Consider the following 21,368-nt stretch of genomic DNA (forward strand, 5'->3'; position numbering starts at 1 on the left):
AGTGGCTTAATCCTACCATGTCCTAAAGGTCATGTCCTGTTCTTAGAATCTGGGTGGAGGATGTAAATTTTAACCCCATCACTGGACATGAAGGTGTTTTGTTTGCGAATAAGCACATTAAGAAAGACTGGCTATAAAAACATATTTCTCCATTTCTCCTTTGGGGAAGTATAATTGTTAGATTTGGGTGAAGAATGGAGTCGAAGCCAATTGGAATCAACAAACTCTTTATTTGCTACATATTAACTAACATGACAAGCTGCAGGCTGTCAGCATTCTTTTGTTCTGAGAGCTGTCAGCCTTCAGCCAACAGATTCAACACATTTTCCTGTGGTTCGTCTGAGTGGCTGTTAGCCAATAGATTCAAAGTATTTTTCCACAGTCAGTGCAGACGGGAGTGGAAACCTCTGTCTGCGCCTGCACATACACAACACCCCTCACTGCCTAGCTGGAGCCGACAATTCTTAGACCTAATGCTACAGGCGTACTCTTCCAGGTAAGCAGGTGGACGGCGTTTGCACTATGACTTATGGAATTCTCCCATTCTTCCTGAGTTCTCTGGAGCGACAGTTGCTGGTTCCCTCATTCGTGAGAAGCCCTTGAGAGGAGCGGCCTCATGGCCCTCTCCCTGAGTCAGTTTGGTGGAACCCTCATCTGGATACAGCTGCGGCGGCAGTTGACTTTGGCAACATGGAATTCAACCCTCCCAGCACTGGGGCTTGGCTCCCTATTTTCTTTTCTTCTGCGTCATTTGGTGGTTGGGCCTTCTTGTTTAGTCGGCTGTGGTCAGTTCCTGTGAGATGGATTTGAAGTTGATCGATGTGATTGTGCCACACCCTACCATCCTCTAGTTACATATGATTGGAGTGTAGTCCCGTTACTTTCACAACTTGAGCCAGCAGTCAGGTGGAGCAGCCTGCATAGTTGCGGGTATATATTGGGTTGCCCCTGGTTAATGTTTGCACTTGGCTGGTCGAGTCGGTGGGAACCTCTGCCGAGTAGTCAGGATGCAGCCTGTCTAGGTTAGTTTGTAGTCAGCAGCCCATCAGTAGTTCCATGGGGCTCGTTTGTTGGGGCGTTGGGCGTGACATGCTGTATCAGCATGTATTTGTAGGCATCCACCACAATTAGGAATGTCTGCCCGTGCATTGGTTCCGCGAAATCCAAATGTATTCTGGATCACAGTGTTTTGGGTGTCTCCCACTCTCGTGTTGATGCTGATGTGGATGCTGGCCTTGATTCCTGGCAAGGCTGGCACAATGTGACCCATTCTGCGGTATTACTGTCCATGTTCGGCCACTAAACATAGCGGCATGCCAGTGCCTTCATTTTTACTATTCTAGGGTGACCCTCATGTAATGACTCCAAGATGGGTTGCCTTAGTTTGGGGGGGATCACTACGCGCTTTCCCCAGAGTAAGCAACTCCGCTGGACAGACAGTTCATGTTGCCAGTTGTTAAAACAGCTTGAGCTCTGTGCTTACTGGTTCCTTGGGCCATCCCCTCCACACCCAGTTCAGTACCTGCGAAATTGTCTGGTCCTTGTGGACTGTCTATTAATTAAAGTTAATATAATTCATTATTTTGTATAAGGATCCCTGAGAAAATTGATCTGCCTAAAGCAAGATGCTGACAGATGCAGAACTGGAACCCAAACTAATACTATGTATCATAAGGTGTTTCCTGTTTCTTGACTGAAGCTATGTAATTAGCTTTGATTTATGAAAAAAAAGGAAGTTTGTAGGAATACAAAAATAAATTCTTTTAAAATATATGATGAACATGGAGGAGGGAGCAGAAATGCTATGTCCACGATGACGCAGGCTAACTAGGAGCCATGGTGGTGCAGTGGTTAGAGTGCAGTTCTTCAGGCTATTTCTGCTGACTGCCAGCTGCCAGCTGTTCCGCAGTTTGAGTCTCACCAGCTGAAGATTGACTCAGTCTTCCATCCTTCTTAGGTTAGTAAAATGAGGACCCAGATTGTTAGGGGCAATATGCTGACTCTGTAAACAGCTTAGAGAGGGCTGTAAAGCACTGTGAAGTGGTATATAAGTCTAAGTGCTGTTACTATTCTGATGCAATATGTAATCATACATATATGATGATGTAACTACATCATTACATACTTGTGAATCTTCATTTTTATTTAATCAGTTTGCTCCTGTACTTTTCTTGGATTTAGAGAACCCTTGGAATGGACATGGTCAATATTTCAGATTTTAAGAGGCAAAATATGTGCCCTGCTTCTCTAGAAACCTCAGACTAGTGAGCGCATGCACACAATAAAGTGCATATGTGCTGGCACCCATAATGCAAAGGATGCCCCCACAGGCGCATGCACGCACAACCCTCCCACATCCCATGTGCCGCACTGCTCGCCTCCAAGCTGAGCTTGGTATTTCATCCGGGGGGGGGGGAGGGGGAGAGGGGAGGAGGCTTAGACCAATTTTTTGTACTATAATTGCTCTCTAAGGAAGGCAAGCCCTTCCTATTCTGGCTGTAATAACATAATCTGCCTGGGGACAAGCATGTGCAGGGACCTGTTTTTTGGTTGTGCTAGTGATTATAGGACATATTTCTCAACTGCTAATTTTTGTATTGCTGTAATTGTTGGTATTTGAAGTATTTTAAATTTGTTCACTGCCAAGAGTCACTTATTGAGTAGGTCAATTATACAAATTGATTGAATGAATGAATGAACACAATTTCTTCCAGAACCCATTTCTGGAAGTTTCAACCTTTTCTCTTTAGTCTTATTAGGATTCTCTTTGGCACATGTTCCTGAATACAGGATGTTATTGATCGCTGGATGAACATAAATCCACAAGAAGCCTATAGTTACTTTGCAAATAAGCGTTGCCCAGAAGTAATGGATTCATAAAAGATATCTGTTATTTATTCAATAAAGTTAATTATCTGCATAGGAGAATAAAAGAAAATATTAAAATCAAGTTTGGAATATGCCTACCGAGCAATTTTTTTTAAAAAAGGAGGAGAATAATAATAGCTTATTTATGAGAAGGTCACTTTGCTTGAGGAGGACACCAAGGATGGCATGCCTTCCTAAAGAATTCAGCAGCTATTTTGGCACAAGACATTTTAAGAGCAGTCTGTAAAGTGTAGAAGGCACAAGAAATCTGCTGGAAATTGCATTTGTTAAAAGTAAAATAACATTCCCTTTCTCCAGCAATTTAAATTGAGAGACATCCACTAAAATCAGTCTTCTTGGGAGATTTTGCTACGTATGCCTTTAATATCCAGTATTCACCAAATGTCAGGATAAGGATGGATTTGCTTGGGAAGGCAGGAATAATGGGTGAATTCAAGGAAGTATCTCTGTGGGTTCCTTTCCCAGAGCTGATAGCAAGGTGCACTGGTTGTTATAGGACTATAATCCAGGCAGAAGGTGTGCAGCTGGCAGTGTTTTTCCATTGCTCCTAAGCTTCTGCTTTCCAATTGCCTTCTGGAGAATTCCAGACTCTTATCCAATTCCAAAATCTTATCCAAAGGACTGGCACAGTTGAGATCATTTCCAAAAGAATTATTGCAGTTGCTGGTGATATTTCTGCCGACGGACACAACGAGGGCAGTAACTGACATTTCCCTGACAACTATTGTGGAAGACAGTCTTGCACTCACTACACCTGTAAGGAAAAAGAAGTATATCAATTCTAGAAGCAACTCATCATTTCTGAGCAGTTAACTACTTGAGAAGGTCACATTAGAGCTCAACAGCCAAGTTGGAATTGTAGTACAACAGATTGGAAGGTATTAGATATTCTCTTTCTGTATTATTGGCTCCAAAGGCCAACCTCCCTCTTATAATATCTTTACATCTCAAGCGTGAAACTGGAATCACAAATCAAGCTATCGTATTCCTGCTGCCAGTCTTCCTCAACTGAACTCTTGAAATAACTTTCCACTCAGAGATTCCAATTCTATAAAAAAAAAAAGCTTGAAAAACTATGCTTTTCTCCCGTGGTACTCAGATATCATTTCTCGAGAGAGAACAGATAACTTTACATACAACACCATGGTGCACAAACTGTTGCAATCATTATCAAGTCAAAAGGAATGAGGGGGAAGATATAGAAAGAAGCCCCGGACAGCATCTGAAAGGGGAAAAGCAGAGTCTAGGGCTGGAGAGAGTCTGCCAAAGCTTTGGGTATGCCGTTGAAGTCTCCAAAGTTATTAAATTGCATTTTTAATATCACTCAAGGGGAATATGTAACTAGAAATTCACCACATTACTTAAAATTCATTTCAATTACATTAGCTATGAAATAAAATGTGACGGAATTTAATTTGGGTTAGTTTGGAGAGTAAGCCCCCAAAGAAATATGCACCCTCCTGGATTACATTATAGGTCAGTGTTTTTCAAACTTGGCAACTTTATGATGTGTGGACCTCAACTTCTAGAATTTCCCAGCCAATATACTGGGAGTTGAAGTACACATACTTTAAAGTTGGCACGGTTGAAAAACACCCTGTTAGATGGTGAAGTAATTTTACTAGCTATAAGGCAACTTTAAACAGGCTATTTCACAGGGAGAGGGATAAAAGTTAGATAATTATATAGCTGCCTCTTTCTTCACATTTAGGCTCATGTGCCACTTTATCCTTTTGCCTCTGGGAACTTTCCTTCTGCCTGACAGCTAAGAAGGGATTTTACTTCCTGTCTAAGCTGTGTTCATTAAAATCACAGCTCATCACTGCCTATCATTCCGAAGGGTCCCTCAAATGACGATTAGCTTTTGGTTGACTCTGCATGCCACTGAGTGTGGGTGTGCCTGTGGTTGAGGAGGCATGCATGAGGAAACGATCCCCAGTTGCCAGCTAGGCAGGATGATGATTAAGGAAGTGGCTATTGCTGTGCTGCTACCAGAATCAAAAAAACCTCCCCAGAGTTACCATAAAGAGGCTTCTAAGAACATCCTGTTTCACAGGTAAATTGTCTGGCTCAGGAAGCAGGAAGAAAGTTTGTCTGAGCTTGGAGACATTCTTCCTGCTCTAATACATAGCCAAAAGGGAAGATCGGCCCGTGTGTCATTGCATTGTTATAGTTTTGGAGACTCTCTGGATGTGCTTTATTACTTCATATATAATCTAGTGGCCAAGGATTCCTACTGATCTGGAAAAAAACATGGTGGGCTAAGATTACGCTTTAGTTCTTTGTATCCCCTCAGTATTCTCTCTCATTTATATGTTTATACGCATTCTGTTACTTATCATTATAATAGGTTTTAAGGACTTCATTAACATTTCAATCAATTATCCTGACTCTTTCCGGGTGTAATTCTGAATATTCTATGGAATATAGATATAGATACAGTATATCACAGAAGTGAATACTCCCTACATATATATAGGGAGTATACATACACGCACACACACATATCTATGTAGGTATATGCACATGCGCGCACATACACACACATATATCTGAACAATGCCATTTTGGTCAGTTTATTAAAAAAAGAAAAAAGAACCACAATAAAACTATAATGAATAGCAATAATAAGTAATAGGCAACTTGGCTAACATTTGTACACTCTTCTGATGGGAACTTAAGCACTTTGCTCCAATGGGCAAATAGGCAAATGACCCATGTTTTTAATTTGTTCCTAAAGGTCAGCAGGATTTGGGTCAACTTAGCATCGTGTGTGTGTGTGTGTGTGTGTGCGTGTGTGTTGCTGGTGATAAAATCATCCCAAGGCACTGCTACTGAGAAGGCATGCAATCTAGGTCCTACTTCAAAGAGGGGATCCAAAGTCTGTCTACCATATTAGAGTGAGTGGGACAGGCAGCTGTCTTTAGGGGGTGTCATGGGTAGCTGTCCTAAGGGGTAACTCAAATAACTCAGTATTATGTACTATGTAGAGCCGAAAATCACACCGCGAGCTCCAAGATATGGTCAATATATAGGGAAGAACTCCATTTTATTTTAGTTCCCTTAAAATGTGTATTCAGTTCTAGGGGAAGGGACATGTGTAACACTTACCTGCTGGTTGTATCAAATTCAAAGGGAAAGATGATATCATTCTTGTTGCATATTTGGCATATGAAGCCCCTCTGAGTACAAAGATCACAGCTGTACACATGGTGGGAGGCAAATTGGATCAGCGATTGAAGAAAAGTTTCAAATGTACCGTCTGCTATCTAAGAAGAGAGAAGGGCCATGAGCAGTTGGTAGGGAGAAGGGAAATCACTTCTATTTCTGCCTTCACAGGAACTCTCAAAATATGGAACACATGTCGTTCACCCAAAAATGGCCAAGGCCCTTATGATGCCAATCTGATTTAAAACACTTGAAAGTCATGAAACAGCTGCCTTTGGTTGGTCCATGTCAAAATCAGAATTCATTGCATTTCGTATGTTTTTCTTCATGTATGAATTCAAATTTGGTAATATATCTTGTCATGTTCAGGTAGAAGTAGTTCAGAGGACGTTAGGTAAGGAATATGGAATGGACACAGCTAGCAGCTGATTGCTGGCAGAGAAGGGGTTGTGTTGAGAAGATTGGGGATAGAGTGGCAAGATATGCCATGGTAGAATAAGAAACAGATGCAGAAATCTCTGTCTGTCTGTCGTCTGTCTGTCTGTCTGTCTGTCTGTCTGTCTGTCTGTCTGTCTGTCTGTCTGTCTGTCTGTCTATCTATCTATCTATCTATCTATCTATCTATCTATCTATCTATCTATCTATCTATCTATCTATCTTTATATATAAATAAATGTGAGAACACTCACACAGGAATCACGAAATCTCCAGAACCGTAAAGCCTACAAACTTGAAATTTGTAACAAAGGATTTTTCAAAATGACCATCAGAGCATTCGTATTTCATATACTATTATTAACACACTCTGATGTTAAGGAGTTAGATGTTCTACTCCCCCTCCCAACCTGAAAACATGGACGTGGGTGTGGCTAGCGCATGACTCATTTGACCTGCTGGCTGGGAGTTTGGAGAGGTACCTGAGGGAGAGAAGGGGATACGATAGGTGGGGCTTCTTTGGGACAAACCTGAGGGAGAGAAAAGGATAGGATAGGGGAGGATTTTGTGGGACAAGCCTGAGGGAGAGAAGGGGATAGGGGATGTTTCTGTGGTGCAAGACTGAGGGACAGAAGCTGGTAAGTGGGGCTTCTGTGGGACCAGCCTGAGGGAGAGAAGAGGATAGGATAGGGGAGGATTCCGGGGGCAAGCCTGCGGGAGAGAAGGGTGTAGGAAAGAGGAAGTTTCTGTGGGGCAAGCCTGAGAGGAGAAGGGAATAGGATAGGGAAGTTTTCTGTGGGGCTAGGCTGAGGGAGAGAAGGGGAGGTTTCTGTGATGCAAGGCTGACGGAGAGAAAGGAATAGGATAGAGGAGGTATCTATGGGGCCAGGCTGAGGGAAAAAAGGGGATAGGATAGGGGAGGATTTTGAGGGACAAGCCTGAGGGAGAACAGGGGATAGGATAGGGGAGGTTTGTGTGGGGCAAGGCTGAGGGAGAGAAGGGAATAGGATAGAGGAGGTTTCTGTGGGGCCAGGCTGAGGGAGAGAAGGTGATACGATAGATGGGGCTTCTGGGGGACAAACCTGAGGGAGAGAAGGAGATATAATACGTGGGGCTTCTTTGGGGCAAACCTGAGGGAGAGAAGGTGATGAGATAGTGGAGGATTCTGTGGGGCAAGCCTGAGCGAGAGAAGGGTGTAGAATAGAGGAGGTTTCGGTGAGGCAAGCCTGAGAGGAGAAGGGAATACGATAGGGGAGGTTTCTGTGGGGCAAGCTTGAGGGAGAGAAGGGGATAGGATAGGGGAGGATTTTGTGGGACAAGCCTGGGGGATAGAAGAGGATAGGATAGGGGAGGTTTCTATGGGGCCAGGCTGAGGGAGAGAAGGGGGTAGGATAGGGGAGGTTTCTGTGGTGCAAGACTGAGGGAGAGAAAGTGGTAAGTGGGGCTTTTGTGGGCAAGCCGGAGGGAGAGAAGAGGATAGGATACAGGAGGATTCTGGGGGCAAGCCTGAGGGAGAGAAGGGTGTAGGATAGAGGAGGTTTCTGTGGAGCAAGCCTGAGGGGAGAAGGGAATAGGATAGGGGAGTTTTCAGTGGGGCTGGGCTGAAGGAGAGAAGTGAATAGGGAGGATTTTGTGGGAGAAGCCTGAGGGAGAGAAGGGGGTAGGATAGGGGAGGTTTCTGTGGTGCAAGACTGAGGGAGAGAAGGTGGTAAGTGGGGCTTCTGTGGGGCCAGCCTGAGGGAGAGGATAGCATAGGGGAGGATTCTGGGGGCAAGCCTGAGGGAGAGAAGGGTGTAGAATAGAGGAGGTTTCTGTGGGGCAAGCCTGAAGGGAGAAGGGAATAGGATAAGGGAGTTTTCTGTGGGGCTAGGTTGAGGGAGAGAAGGGGAGGTTTCTGTGATGCAAGGCTGAGGGAGAGAAAGGAATAGGATAGGGAAGGTTTCTGTGGGACCAGATTGAAGGAGAGAAGGGGATAGGATAGGGGAGGTTTCTGTGGGCAAGGCTGAGGGAGAGAAGGAAATAGGATAGAGGAGGTTTCTGTGGGGCCAGCCTGAGCGAGAGAAGGGGGTAGGATAGGGGAGTTTTCTGTGGGGCTAGGCTGAGGGAGAGAAGGGAAGGTTTTTGTGATGCAAGGCTGAGGGAGAGAAAGGAATAGGATAGGGAAGGTTTCAGTGGGACCAGGCTGAGGGAGAGAAGGGGATAGGATATGGGAGGTTTCTGTGGACAAGGCTGAGGGAGAGAAGGGAATAGGATAGAGGAGGTTTCTGTGGGGCCAACCTGAGAGAGAGAAGGGGGTATTATAGGGGAGGTTTCTGTGGGGCCAGGCTGAGGGGGACAAGGTGATACGATAGGTGGGGCTTCTGTGGGACAAACCTGAGGAAGAGAAGGGGATATGATACTAGGCCTTCTTTGGGGCAAACCTGAGGGAGAGAAGGTGATAAGATAGTGGAGGATTCTGTGGGGCAAGCCTGAGCGAGAGAAGGGTGTAGAATAGAGGAGGTTTCTGTGGGGCAAGCTTGAGGAAGAGAAGGGGATAGGGGAGGGGATGTTTCTGTGGGGCCAGGCTAAGGGAGAGGCTAGGATAGAGAAGGTTTCTGTGGGAGGAAGAAAAGGGGAGAGGAGAGGTCGATGGTAACTACTCATTAATTTTCAAGCTGTATCAATTTATTAAGCCTCATCACATAGTTTTGTAACAGAGCACGGGTATTCAGCTAATAAGTTACATTAGCAATGATACCTAAGATGATGGAGGTAAGTAGGTCAGAATAGTTCAACCCACTGCGGCCATGTTACCACCTCCAGGTTGCTGTAGGATGACTCGCAGAGGAAACTCATCTTGGGCATTTCCTCACGGGGTAACTCAATGCCTTCCTGCTACCTTGCAACCCTTCCTGGTTTCATTGCATGGAAAAGAGGCTTAAGGAATTTAGTTCTCCTCTTCCTGGAAGCCCCAGCCTTTGTGCCCCTGGAGAGGGATTCTCGAAGGGCTATCTCTGCCTTGGAATCCTTGCCCATGCACTACTAGATCACCCGTGAGTCCTGGCCATGCACTACTAGATCACCCGTGAGTCCTGGCCATGTACTACTAGATCACCCGTGAGTCCTGGCCATGCCGAGGCTTTGGGAAAGAACCCAACATTTTTTCCTCTGCTGTGAGGCAGGTCAATCGTTGAGTCCAGTGGGACCCTCACCTTTCTCCATTGTGATTGGGCTCAGAGACGTGATGCCAGAGATGATAAAATGCTGCTGCCATCACTGTCTAGTTGGGCAAATCAATGCTTTGAGCCCTGAAGTGGGTGTTCCTCAGAAATTGCACTTCATGCCCATCCCAACCGCTCAAGGCTGGCTGTTTCACCCTCACTCCCTGCTGGCACCAGATGGATTTCCTCAGTTCATCCCCCTAATTATCACAAGCAGAATTGGTAGAGCAGCGCTTTCTTTTTCACCAGGGGAAGCTGTGTCCTGATGGACTGGGTGGGACTTGGGGGGGGGGATCTATCCCCTCATGTTCTCCTTTTCTTCTTGGAGTTCCACAGGCTCTGGTGAAGGAAGATCCAGTGTAGGCAGGGAACAAAGGAAGTGGAGAAAGTTGGGCAAAGTGCAAACCCTGGGAAGCACTTGGGCAGGGCGCAATTCTTCATTAATTTGCCCATCTGGACAGTGGCAGTGGCCTATTGGCTCTGGCATCACCTCTCTGAGCCAGACGGCAGTGGGGGGAGATGGGGAACCCCTGGATCCAGGGGTTGACCTGACTCGCAGTGGAAGAGAAGGAGGTTCGGTGCTTTCCCACAGCCTCACCATGGCTAGGGCTCTCGGGGTGATCTGGTAGGGTGTAGGGGAGGGGATTCAAAGGTTGGGATAGCCTCAGGGTCTTGATACATCTCTCCAGAGGCACAATGTCCATGGAGCTGGGGTCTTCCATGAAAAGGATGCCTAAATTTTCCAAGCCTCTCTTCCATGCAAAAGAACCCCAGGAAGACTTGCAAGGGGTTGAGTTATCCCACATGCAGAAATTAGGGCGTGTCAAATTTTTTAACGTTCAATTTCCAAACATTAGGAGTTTTCAAAATTTGTGATATGCCTTGGGGATTGTAAGTGTATTTTGGTTACTTTAATATAATTTAGATATGCTTGGTAAGTAACTACATAAATATCATAACTTTTTAATATTTTGTTTGTTTCATGAAGATCAGAGGTAGTATCCAGCAGGTTCTAACCAGTTCTGGAGAACCGGTAGCAGAAGTTTTGAGTAGTTCAGAGAACTGGTAAATACCACCTCTGACTGGCCCCACCCCCATCTATTCTCTGCCTCCCGAGTCCCAGCTGATCGGGAGGAAATGGGGACTTTGCAGTAACCTTTTCCTGGAGTGGGGAGGAAATGGGGATTTTACAGTGTCCTTCCACTGCCAGGAAAAACAATTGGTGAGCAGAAGCAAATTGGTTAGATAATTATTGGGAGAGCTTAGCTGTCTCTATTTGCTGTACTCTTCAGATAGGACAAAGTTATGACAGGAAAAGATTGCACCTGAACACACACAGACCAGCTCTCAAAAGCTTCTTGCTTCCTGCTCTGCACTGAGTGATGCAACATCTCATGGTGCATCAAACAATTTGTATGGAAGGTTGTTAGGCTGTGATTTTGGGGGATCCAGTTTAGAGGGTGAAGAAATGGGTAATGTTTTCTTGGACTGAATTTCCACCTGCTTCTAGATTGAAACATTTCTTTTTTCCAGATCTCCTACCTGCCTCAGGTCAGCCACACTGTATTTATGGGGATACTCCAGGAGATAGTTCCGGTGGTCAAGCCTTCAAAGAACAACATCATTAGCATATTAAAATTTGTTCTCCACTGCATCCCAGGCGTTTTATACAACATAAAATAAAACCCTGATGAGACAACAAGAACTCTTGTTTCATTTCTTGTGCTCCATTTCTGCACACCAGCTGATCTCTTAAGCTTTTTTCTTTATTCTTCTTTCATTGTGTGCCTCTCTTCCCAACCCTTGTCTGCATCAAGCTATTGTATCACAAGATACTTTTTACCTGACCTATATTTCTTGATCTCAGAAATATACCATTGCTCTATCTCCATTTTTCAGAGATCACAAGAAACATGTTGATGGTACCGGACCAAATTGGATACCGATACATTGGGATTTTTTCTTTTAATTTTCTAGCAACATTTTTTCTACAGTGAGAATGCACACTGTATACATATCAAATTGCACCGGTTTGGGATTAGCAAACCAGACCCAACAACACCCCCAGAGGTTTTCTGTGTCATCCAACATAAGCCCCTATCCTCCTGACTTGAAGAGATGGAAACAATATTGCTCTTCTTTTTTTCTTTTCTTTCTCTTGCAATGCTTCTGGAATCCATTTGGGACCAGACCACTTTTCAGACCGAAAGTGGGAGAGAAAGAGATAGCTAATGACTAGTCTAAAACAGCCAACACTGAAACAGAAGTATTCCACTGTTCTTGTTGAGTAACCATGTGTCATGAGGATGGCAATAAGCTTGGGAATGTGCACATAAAAAAACTTCTATGGAAGAAGCTGTGTCTATGGAACTGATGCAAAAGGCATCTGCAAGTGGCGGTAGGCATCCAGATCCACATACAATCTCTGACTTAATAGCCAGCCTCATTTGGAAGCAGAATGCTTGCTTATTCTTGTGTCGGAAGGCTGGAGTCAATTCAGATTAATATACTGATTTGGAGAAGGTCCCCTAATGCCTCTGGCTCACCTCTTACTGATCTCCTTCAGGGCACCACTGCGACAAAGGACAAGGTAATCACCCAGGAGCTTCAGCTGCTCACGATTCTGATAGATCTGCTTCATTTGCTCTACATGGTCATAGAGGGTTTCATTCACCAGCTTCAGGTCAATCAAGGGTTGATTTTGAATTTTGGCTAGGAATTTCAGAGCCTGGCAAGAAATCTGACAGAGACAACAAGATGAGAATGTTCCTGTAAAAGCCTCTTGCAGCACGGGTCAAATGGGCCCAGCAGAGATTATATTATCACTGGCTCACATTCTAGTTAAGTACCTTCTTAGCATTTGAACTGATGGTTTGTTTGTTTGTTTGTTTGATTAATTAATTAATTAATTTCCTGCTCATCTCACTCCAGACAGTTTATAATAATAAAAGGGTAGAAAATGAAAAGAGTTGAGATTATGTTCTGACAACTGAGATTGTCCCTTGAGAAAAATATACTTTTTCTCTTTACTGAGTTTGGCCATAATTAGGGGATATAAAAAAAACCCCAAAGCAACAACTCAAAAATTGAAAAATCCTAATCAGAATGCTACCTTACTTATAGATTTCTCATTTTATGGTCCTTGAGCTAAACCAGTGTTTCTCAACCTTAACAAGTTTAAAATGTGTGGACTTTGGTTCCCAAAATTTCCAGGCCTGCACTGGGGAATCCACTTGCTGAGGATGAGAAACACTCAGAGGGGGATGAGGGGGGGGGGAGGTCACATTTTGCTCGTCTGCTTTTTAAAACCTGCACTTATTTGTGCTCACTTGCAATGCAGGTAGGGCACAAAGGAAGGAGATCCTTACAGATGCTCTCAAGCGTTTCTCTTTCATAATGAAAACTACAGTCATTTTGTGACCATAGTTGTGCAAGTGGGATTTAAAAGAAACATGAGAGACAATTTCACATAACAGAGCTTATATACTTTATGCCCCCATCCCACTATAACAGGGCATACCGGATATCTGGAAAGATCCCAGTTATGAATTAGACGTGAAGGTATCACAGACTCTTCATCTTGGTGGCAATTGTCACAGTAATAGAGGCCAGTGAATGAACACAGCTTGGGCTTCATAAAGAAGAAACCAATCTGTCTGGAGCAGCCTGGAAAGAAAAGAAAACATAAGATCATCTTAAATTGCCAGAATCTGACTCTTGGCTATTGGAGAAACCTCTGTATTTAAGGCAGCCTATTCCCCAGCTGCTGTCTCCAGAGAAGTCAGTTTTCAGTAATTCATTTGTTTAGGCACTGCCTATAGTAAGAGGAAAGTATTAGAGCTGAACCAACTCTCAGCTATTGCTCAGCTTTAATCTCGAGATCTGTGCTTCTGAAATATGGAGGTGTGTAATATCTGTATAAACACACTCACAAACAGACCTCCTGCCTTTATTACACAACCATATATTTTTATCTACTGCTCAATACATATCAAGACAGAACCTTCCTTTTTCCTGTGTTACTTTTTATTTTTAGTAGAAAGAAAGCCCAAGGCCAAAACTATCTTTGGAACAGAACTATTTGTTGTTCAGATTTTAGTGGCTAGAACTATAATAATGTACTTTCCTCTGTGACTGAAAAGAAAGATATGCTTCAGAAATGAGTTAGCCTTATCTTTTCAATATCTGTCCATTATTTAGTTTTATTATCAGATTTACTACTAAAGGCATAATCCTTAATTTTTTTCTTGTTCACGAAATTATTTTAGGAATAAAATGGATCCCAATATTTTCTGGTTAATAGAAGTTCCTGCACTCCTTGCAAGAGGCACATAGACATTATCTCGTCTCTAGATTGAGCGCTATATTGAAGGATTCTTGGACGTTTCCCAGTTATCCAAATTGCAAAAACTGGATATTTGTTAAAAGATTTACAGATACAAGAGTAGTTGAACGTAAGCAATGAAAAACTAAAAGCCAAATGTGTTATTCATTCATTCAAACAGAGAAAAGTGCTGTCGTCACCAAGTAGATTAATCTATGGTCTATTTAGAGATGACAATGAAGATTATGAACTAGAGAACAATATCCACAGATGACTTCACAAACTGCATTTGCTCATATGACCTGCCTGTCACACATTGCCTGATCTTCCCACATCTTTCTTCCTGTCGATTTATAGCCGCTGAACTGTAAATAGACCAGCTTTTCACTGAGTCACTGAGAGATGAGTTCATGTTAATTAGGGATACACAAAGTCACTTCCAATAATCTATGGATGCGCCTTTAAGAGTTTTTCAAACTTTACCATCTTCTTTGGCACCTAGCCTTAAAAACAAAGTGTACTTTTGGCATTCAAAATGAATCAATTACCCCCAAAACCCCAGAACAAGCAGACATTTCTGGACTGCCCTCGCCCCTCTCAGTTACTGCAGCTTAAGGATTTGTTATTATTTCTATTGGTTAAATTAATATTTGGTCATAAGAAGAATGAAGAGATCTAGTGAAACAAAGGTGTATGATAATAATGACTTGTTTAAGACCTCCATGTTTCAATGATTTACCACTACCCATGATTAATCTGGAGTTATGTTAGTATTAACGCTGTAATAAGAGACCATCAATATTGTGTTCTAAAATCACATTAAACACACACAGAAGTAAACTCCTCAATCTTAAGTTGTTTAATTGGAATAGAAAATACATTTTAACTTACTAAAAAAGGCTTCATGTAAGTTATCTTTTTGCCAGCACCCATACATCCCTACCTGCACATATGAAACTTTGGCAGTCCAGGCCTTTCTCCATGGGGATGGCAACCAGATACTGCAGCAAGTATCCATTTTCCTTAACAGTATTCTTCAGGATTGCCTGTGAATTGCCATCCAGATTGCCTCCAAGTGTGAGGGCCTCCTCAGCCATTTCCAGGTAGGACATGAGCACCCGGCGGACCAGGTCTCGCCAATCAGTTGCCTCCTCTGCGTTCTCAGCTCTCAGCTTCAGTATTGCTTTTGAAGTGATGATCTTGAAGAATGCAGGTCCACCCAGGCTCACATCTGGCAGGATATCCTGGATGGTCTCAATTCCAAAGCTGTTGTTCAGTACCTTTTTATCATTTCTGGCTTTGAAGCATTTCAAGGCTTCTAAGGACAAGGAGAATACCAAAGGGACCCATGCTTTTTCAACTTCCAAGTACAGGACAGATTCCTTGACTGCATCTAACTCGGGTTTCAAGGCACATGACCAGTCCAACTCAGTTGGGCCACTTCTACTATACACCGAGAAGGAAGGCAAGTCACCAGGTGGTCCACCTCCAAAGAAATCCTCAGAATCCTCTGCAGCCTCAGGGCACTCTAGAGTTTCCCACTCTTCATCCTGCTGTAGCCTATACTTTTTCAGGGCCTCATGCAGCCGGTCCAACCAGTCCTCTGCTTCATCCCGAGAGGAAGCCCGAAGATACAATCGTTTGTTGGAAAAGACCAGCTCAAAGCGCCCATCACTGTGAGCTCGTCCTAAGGACTCACATCTCAGCAGAGAACAGTTTTCTACACATGCTCGCTTCTCACAGTCTACAAACAGCCGCAACTCTAGAGGTGAGAGCTCACAGAAAACCTCTTTCCAGATGCCCATAGCTCCTCGACGTTCCAGGGTCCCCAACTTCAACAGACCCCGAAATGGATTGGAAAGACCTAGAAGTGAGGAGAGGAATAGCTTTATGCACTCTCTAGCACAAATGTCATTTCTGTAAAGCAGCAAAAATGGATGATGCTTCCATTACTATACATTCTTCTAACCACCATAGAAATCTCTCCTCCCATTCCACTTCATCCTTTCTCCCTTAGTCAAAACACGTTACCTATTTGTCTCCGATGAATAACACTAAAGCCCTTCAGCTCCCTGCTAGGAGACAGTTTGGGTTTGCTGAGCTCTGCTGAGGATACAGAGAGCTCGCCTTGATCTGGGACTCTCAATGGCATGGCAGGTTGGCTACTGGTAAGCCTCTCTAGTGAGGTGCTGGGAGAACTGGAGAGGCTTTTTTCTGTTTCCTCAGGAGGGGAAGGAAGGTAAAAATCATCCTCAGTGATCCAGCTTCTTTTCTGTTGGGAAATAATAAAGAAGCAAGATAACATTTGTGCTATTACCCAAACAAGCTATTCTTCTGGTTTTGAGTTTATTGAATTCAAGCAGCTGGGCTGATGCAAGAAAATATTGTCCTTCGCAGGACAGCTTCCTCTTATTGCTATCATGGAAGTCTGTACAGAATGTATTTATTTTCGACATTGCTCAGACCTGATGGCACCCAGGCCAAAATGGGAAGCAACAAGGGCTGTGATTAAGAAATGTGGAAAGAATGGTGGGATGATTCTGAGCCTTACTAGATTTAAATAGGGATACAATTCAGGTTCGATAATAGCAATTTGCTTCTTAAAGATTTTTCTTGCAAGTGACCAGCAAAGCAGCCATCTTCTAACTGAGTATTATGTTAAATGACTTGACCTGAGACCTTGCGCTAAAAATAGAGCTAATTATCATTATTGCCTCTGGAGGGACAGATCAGTTGAAAAAAAACATGATGCAAATCTACAATTAAGAACTAAGAAAAATAGTCAACCAATTTAAACAACTCTTTAAAAATATGCACTCAGTGGCTAAGACGCTGAGCTTGTCAACCAGAAATGTCAGCAGTTTGGCTGTTCGAATCCTTCGCGCCGAGTGAGCTCCCATTACCTATCCCAGCTTCTGCCAACCTAGCAGTTTGAAAGCGTGTAAAAATGCAAGTAGAAAAATAGGAACCACCTGTAGTGGGAAGGTAACAGCGTTCTGTGCACCTTTGGCGTTTAGTCATGCCAGCCACATGACCACATAGACATCTTCGGACAGTGCTGGCTCTATGGCTTTGAAATGGAGGTGAGCACCGCCCCCTAGAGTCAGGAACAACTAGCACATATGTGCAAGGGGAACCTTTACATTTACCTTTATTTTAAAAATTCAGCCTGTGACAAATTAGTATGTGATTTTTAAAATATTAATTTTGAACACTTTAAACACATACATATACACACATAAATATAAGTAAAACTGAAATTTGTTTTTTTTTACATTTTTGTATCATCAGGAACAATTATTTCAGAAATTTGGGATTGCCTGGGAAAATATTAGACACTGTCTTACAAAGGTATTCCACAGTTTTTCTTCTGGATGTCAGCGGAATAGATGGGTGATGTTTGGGAAAGTGATCTGGGAAAGGTGACATCATTTCCTATTAAATATGACATACAGACTGGCTCAAAGCCAGGAATAAGGCACTGGAGCTAGGAGGAAATGAAGCCAAGGACAGGAAGTTTCAGTGCAGCTGCAGGAAAAGCATTTCCGGAATCAGCATCATTCGTTCGTTGTGAGGCCCCTAGCAAGTGATTGTGACAGATTTCCCATTTCTCAACTTTATAAAAAAGTGCTAATAAAAATATAGTGATACTTTACATATATGATAAATCTGTACAGGTACAGTAAGTATCTATTTGTATTTAAATAGATTTATCTGTCCTTTCCATATCATTTTTTTTTCCATCTTGGATTTGTGTTAATTTAGTTACCTGTTAGTGTTTGCTAATCATAGTTCATTAAATACCATTTTTTTAAAAATGTAGGGAGATACAATGATGTCCCCAAACAAAGAACTAATATCCCATAGGGAGATTCAGAAAAATCATTTTAAAAATAATAATACTAATAATGCTTTTGGGAGGCTCCTGAAAATTAACGTCTATTTGGTAGGCCAAAGAGCATCAAACAAATAAAAACAGAACAAAGCTAGTAATTCTTACAGGAGAGACCACTGGTGAGACTGGTGAGAGAAGCTGGTCTGTTCTTGGAAGGCTTCCTTCATAACCATTGACTTCACTGGCCCAGGTTTTAGCTCCTCCCTTGATGTTGCAATGAATTTGGGTCACATCCACAGGTTCTTTGGTCACAATTATTGTGGCTAGCATCGAGGTCTGTTGGACACTGGTACTACTAACAGATTCTCCACTCTTAGGTAAATTGGGAAGCTGTGAATTTGTCATTATTGCAGGTAGCATGATGTCAACAGGACCTTTTGCCATTACAGTATGAGGAAGGGGCGCAGTGCAGAAACTGGTGGCAGGGCTGGGGCACTCTGGTGGGGAAGACCGAGAGACAATGTTTGCTTCATGAACTCCTACAGATTCCAACTTTCTCTGTGTCCTGGTAAATTCTGCTAACACTCTGGAAAGAAATAGAAACATTTAAAACATTTGCAAGAGAGAAGCCATCTCCAGTCGTCCTATCTCTCAATGTGCCACACAGATTCCAGAAATAAGGTATCACCGATGACTGAGGTTTAGTCACATATAATTCAACGCATTCAATAACTATTAATTTTCTCTTTCAAGCATCAAAATAAACTGTTTTAATACATGAATAAAATTGATGCAGTCTACACTATGTGTTAAGTTGGTCTAAAGCATACTTTATGCTTGGGGCGTTTGAGTGTCAAACTAGCGGCTGTCATGTTGACATCACGTGATGTATCGCAACATTTCCCCCCTTTGAGTAGCTGAGGTGGGTGTGACCTGCATGTGACGCAATTGGCTGGTGTGGCGCCAGTTTGACACCCCTGGTCTAAAGGATTAGAATCAGCAAGTTAAATATCCAGCATACACAGTATTTCGAGAGTGAATCTTCTATTGCAGACAAAATAGATAGGAAAGTGGCCATGTGTTCAAATTGCTCCTTAGCTGTAGATTTACTGAGTGAATCATCCAGACAAGTCTACAGCTTTCTCAAGCGCTGAAAATGGTGCCACTGTCAAACCTATAATTGATAAACTCTTACTATCATATAAACATTGTCCATGTTTGTTTGTAGATAATGTAACATACTAACTATAAAAAAACCTATGAACTACTGATTATGCTGCTGTGATGTAACATAAATGTTAAAAGAAAATCAGAACACTTGTCATGAATGAAATGGAAAGATTGTTTAACCAAGGGAGGACCTCATTGCGTGGCTAAAGTAAAATGAACAAACAGGACCAATGATAGGAGAGGCAAGCCTTCTGAGCAAGCCTCTATCTGAGGCTTAGAAAAAGGGCAGAAAAGATATGCAGGTTTCCCTTATCCACTTCCCATATTGATATGCAGCCATATTATTAAGAATCCAGGAATTGTTATTTTAGTATTATGCTGAATCCCACTAAAATTCTGCTTTAATTTGTGCAGACTTTGGATATTACGTGATATGTCACTTTCGCTGTCATACTCACTCTTGGAGGTCCTGGTCCTGGTCCAAGTCTGCTGTCGCTGCTGTCATGTCAAATTCAGAGTCATTGGAGATGGGCTCTTTCTCCCTAGCTGGGCTGGTAGGGCTGGTAAGATTGGCTGGGAGAAGAATGTCAGAATCAAGGCTGGAAGAGAGCTGCGAGGAACCAGCTGTGCTGATGCTCAAGTTGGAAGCTGTGAGTTTATCTGTCTGTTGACTTTTAGGGACAGGCAGGATGGCTGGGTGAGCTTCAATTTCATCAGAGCCAGAAGATTGTGAGAGAAAACTCAGTGAGTCCCTTCTTTGAGATTCCAGCCCCACAAGAGGGTCCAACAGTTCCCAGGCAGGACAAAGTCCCGACAAGGATAAAGGTGTGAGGGTCCACTCGTTCAGTACTGCTGACTTATAGGAGAGGTCAAAAGCCAGAGAAGACAAGCCCTGCAAATAGCTGAGGAGAAATTCAACCTCCTCAGTATCCAGAAGCAGAGCAGGTGAATGGTAATATTCAGAGAGTTGAGACTTTTCATGAAGCAAGAGTTTTAGGTAACACTCCATCAGGCCATCATTCAGAGCCAGCCTCAACCACGCACGGCAACGTCCCACATCTGTATTGATGAAGACCAAGTTTTCCAGTTCAGAAATTATGTTTCTGAAAAAGAAGAAACATCCAGGGAGGGGAAAATACAACATCCATTAAAAGGACAGCTCCCAGAGACAAGAGAAAGCACAGTTTGGGCCAGTGGTAAAAGTTGGGTTGGACGCATTCTTGCCTGATAAAAACATCAAGAGGTAAAATGGTAAAGGAGTCCCTGTGGCTTTTACTCTACTAATCGTTGCCAACAATAGTGGGCAGTGCTTATATTCCATTTGAACAGTTATGGAGCCAGTGCTTCCCAAAGACATTTCTGTCATCTTATGGCCAGCATGATGTCATGGAGCGTTTTTCTTCCCACTGAAGGGGTACCTAGTTATCTACTCACATTTTCATGCTTTCGAATGGCTAAGTTGGAAAGAACTAGGGCAGAGGTGTCAAACACAAGGCCTGCGGGCCAAATCCAGCCCATGATGTAGTTAGACCTGGACGGAGGGGCCACCTTGGTGGATGGGGTGCTGCATGAGGAAAGGCTGCCTCAGCAAGCCAGCATTCTTACCATATGTGATTGGAAATGGGGATTCCTTTTCGAGAACAGTCAGCCTCCCTCATGCACAACCAGGGAGCACTGCCCCCGCCTCCTCCTTTTGCTCTCCAGAGATCGATCAGTTGGACTGGAGGAAACATGCAGCAGCAGCATCCTCTGTCTCCTGCCTTGCTGGGAGGGGGCACTGGACAGGGAAATGCCAATACTGCCTGGGATTGGGAGAAGAATGTCTCCTTTGGCATGCTGTGCTCATACATGCAGACATGTGCATGCACATACATAGTGGTGGGCTTCTGTCGGATCGCACCGGATCGCGCAATCCGGTTGATCAATGAACCCGGAAGTAAATTCCTGCCCTGCCCCTGTCACTGAGAAGACATTTCTGAGAAGAGAAACTTCTCCAGTCGCGCCCCAGGTGGTGGAGCGCTGGCAACCGCCGGCCCGTCGCCAGGGAGACAGTCAGTGAGGTGAACCGCGTGGTTGCTCGGATCACACGGGCGCAGCCCGACCGGAGAAGTTTCTCTTCTCAGAAATGTCTTCTCGGGCTACACCCCTGTGATCCGAGCAACCACGTGGTTCACCTCACTGACTGTCTCCCTGGCGATGGGCCGGCGGTTGCCAGCGCTCCACCAGCTGGGGCGCGACCAGATCTCTCTCCAGATCATGAGTCCCTCCTGGGAGAGGGGGCGGTCTAGAAATTTAATAAATTATTAAATTATTATTATTATCTTGCGGCTTTTTCAGGGTTTTTTTT

General features: G+C 43.6%; 1 protein-coding gene across 3 annotated transcripts in view; it reads right to left on the reverse strand.

Moving 5' to 3' along the window:
* Positions 1-2,777: 2,777 nt before the first annotated feature.
* The window catches only part of LOC309400964 (pleckstrin homology domain-containing family M member 1-like), a 77,474-nt gene continuing 58,883 nt past the window's right edge, over positions 2,778-21,368 (reverse strand). For all 3 annotated transcript variants that reach the window (XM_081969781.1, XM_081969779.1, XM_081969780.1), the window contains 9 exons: positions 19,480-20,124; positions 18,017-18,437; positions 16,048-16,288; positions 14,960-15,880; positions 13,213-13,358; positions 12,239-12,432; positions 11,235-11,298; positions 6,001-6,158; positions 2,778-3,643 (listed from right to left, as the gene is read on the reverse strand). In XM_081969781.1, the coding sequence (XP_081825907.1) occupies positions 3,541-3,643; positions 6,001-6,158; positions 11,235-11,298; positions 12,239-12,432; positions 13,213-13,358; positions 14,960-15,880; positions 16,048-16,288; positions 18,017-18,437; positions 19,480-20,124 (2,893 nt within the window). In that variant the 3' untranslated portion in view covers positions 2,778-3,540. The remainder of the gene's footprint in view (positions 3,644-6,000; positions 6,159-11,234; positions 11,299-12,238; positions 12,433-13,212; positions 13,359-14,959; positions 15,881-16,047; positions 16,289-18,016; positions 18,438-19,479; positions 20,125-21,368) is intronic.

Source organism: Natrix helvetica (assembly GCF_964273705.1).
Source record: "Natrix helvetica genome assembly, chromosome: Z".
Lineage (NCBI taxonomy): Eukaryota > Metazoa > Chordata > Lepidosauria > Squamata > Natricidae > Natrix > Natrix helvetica.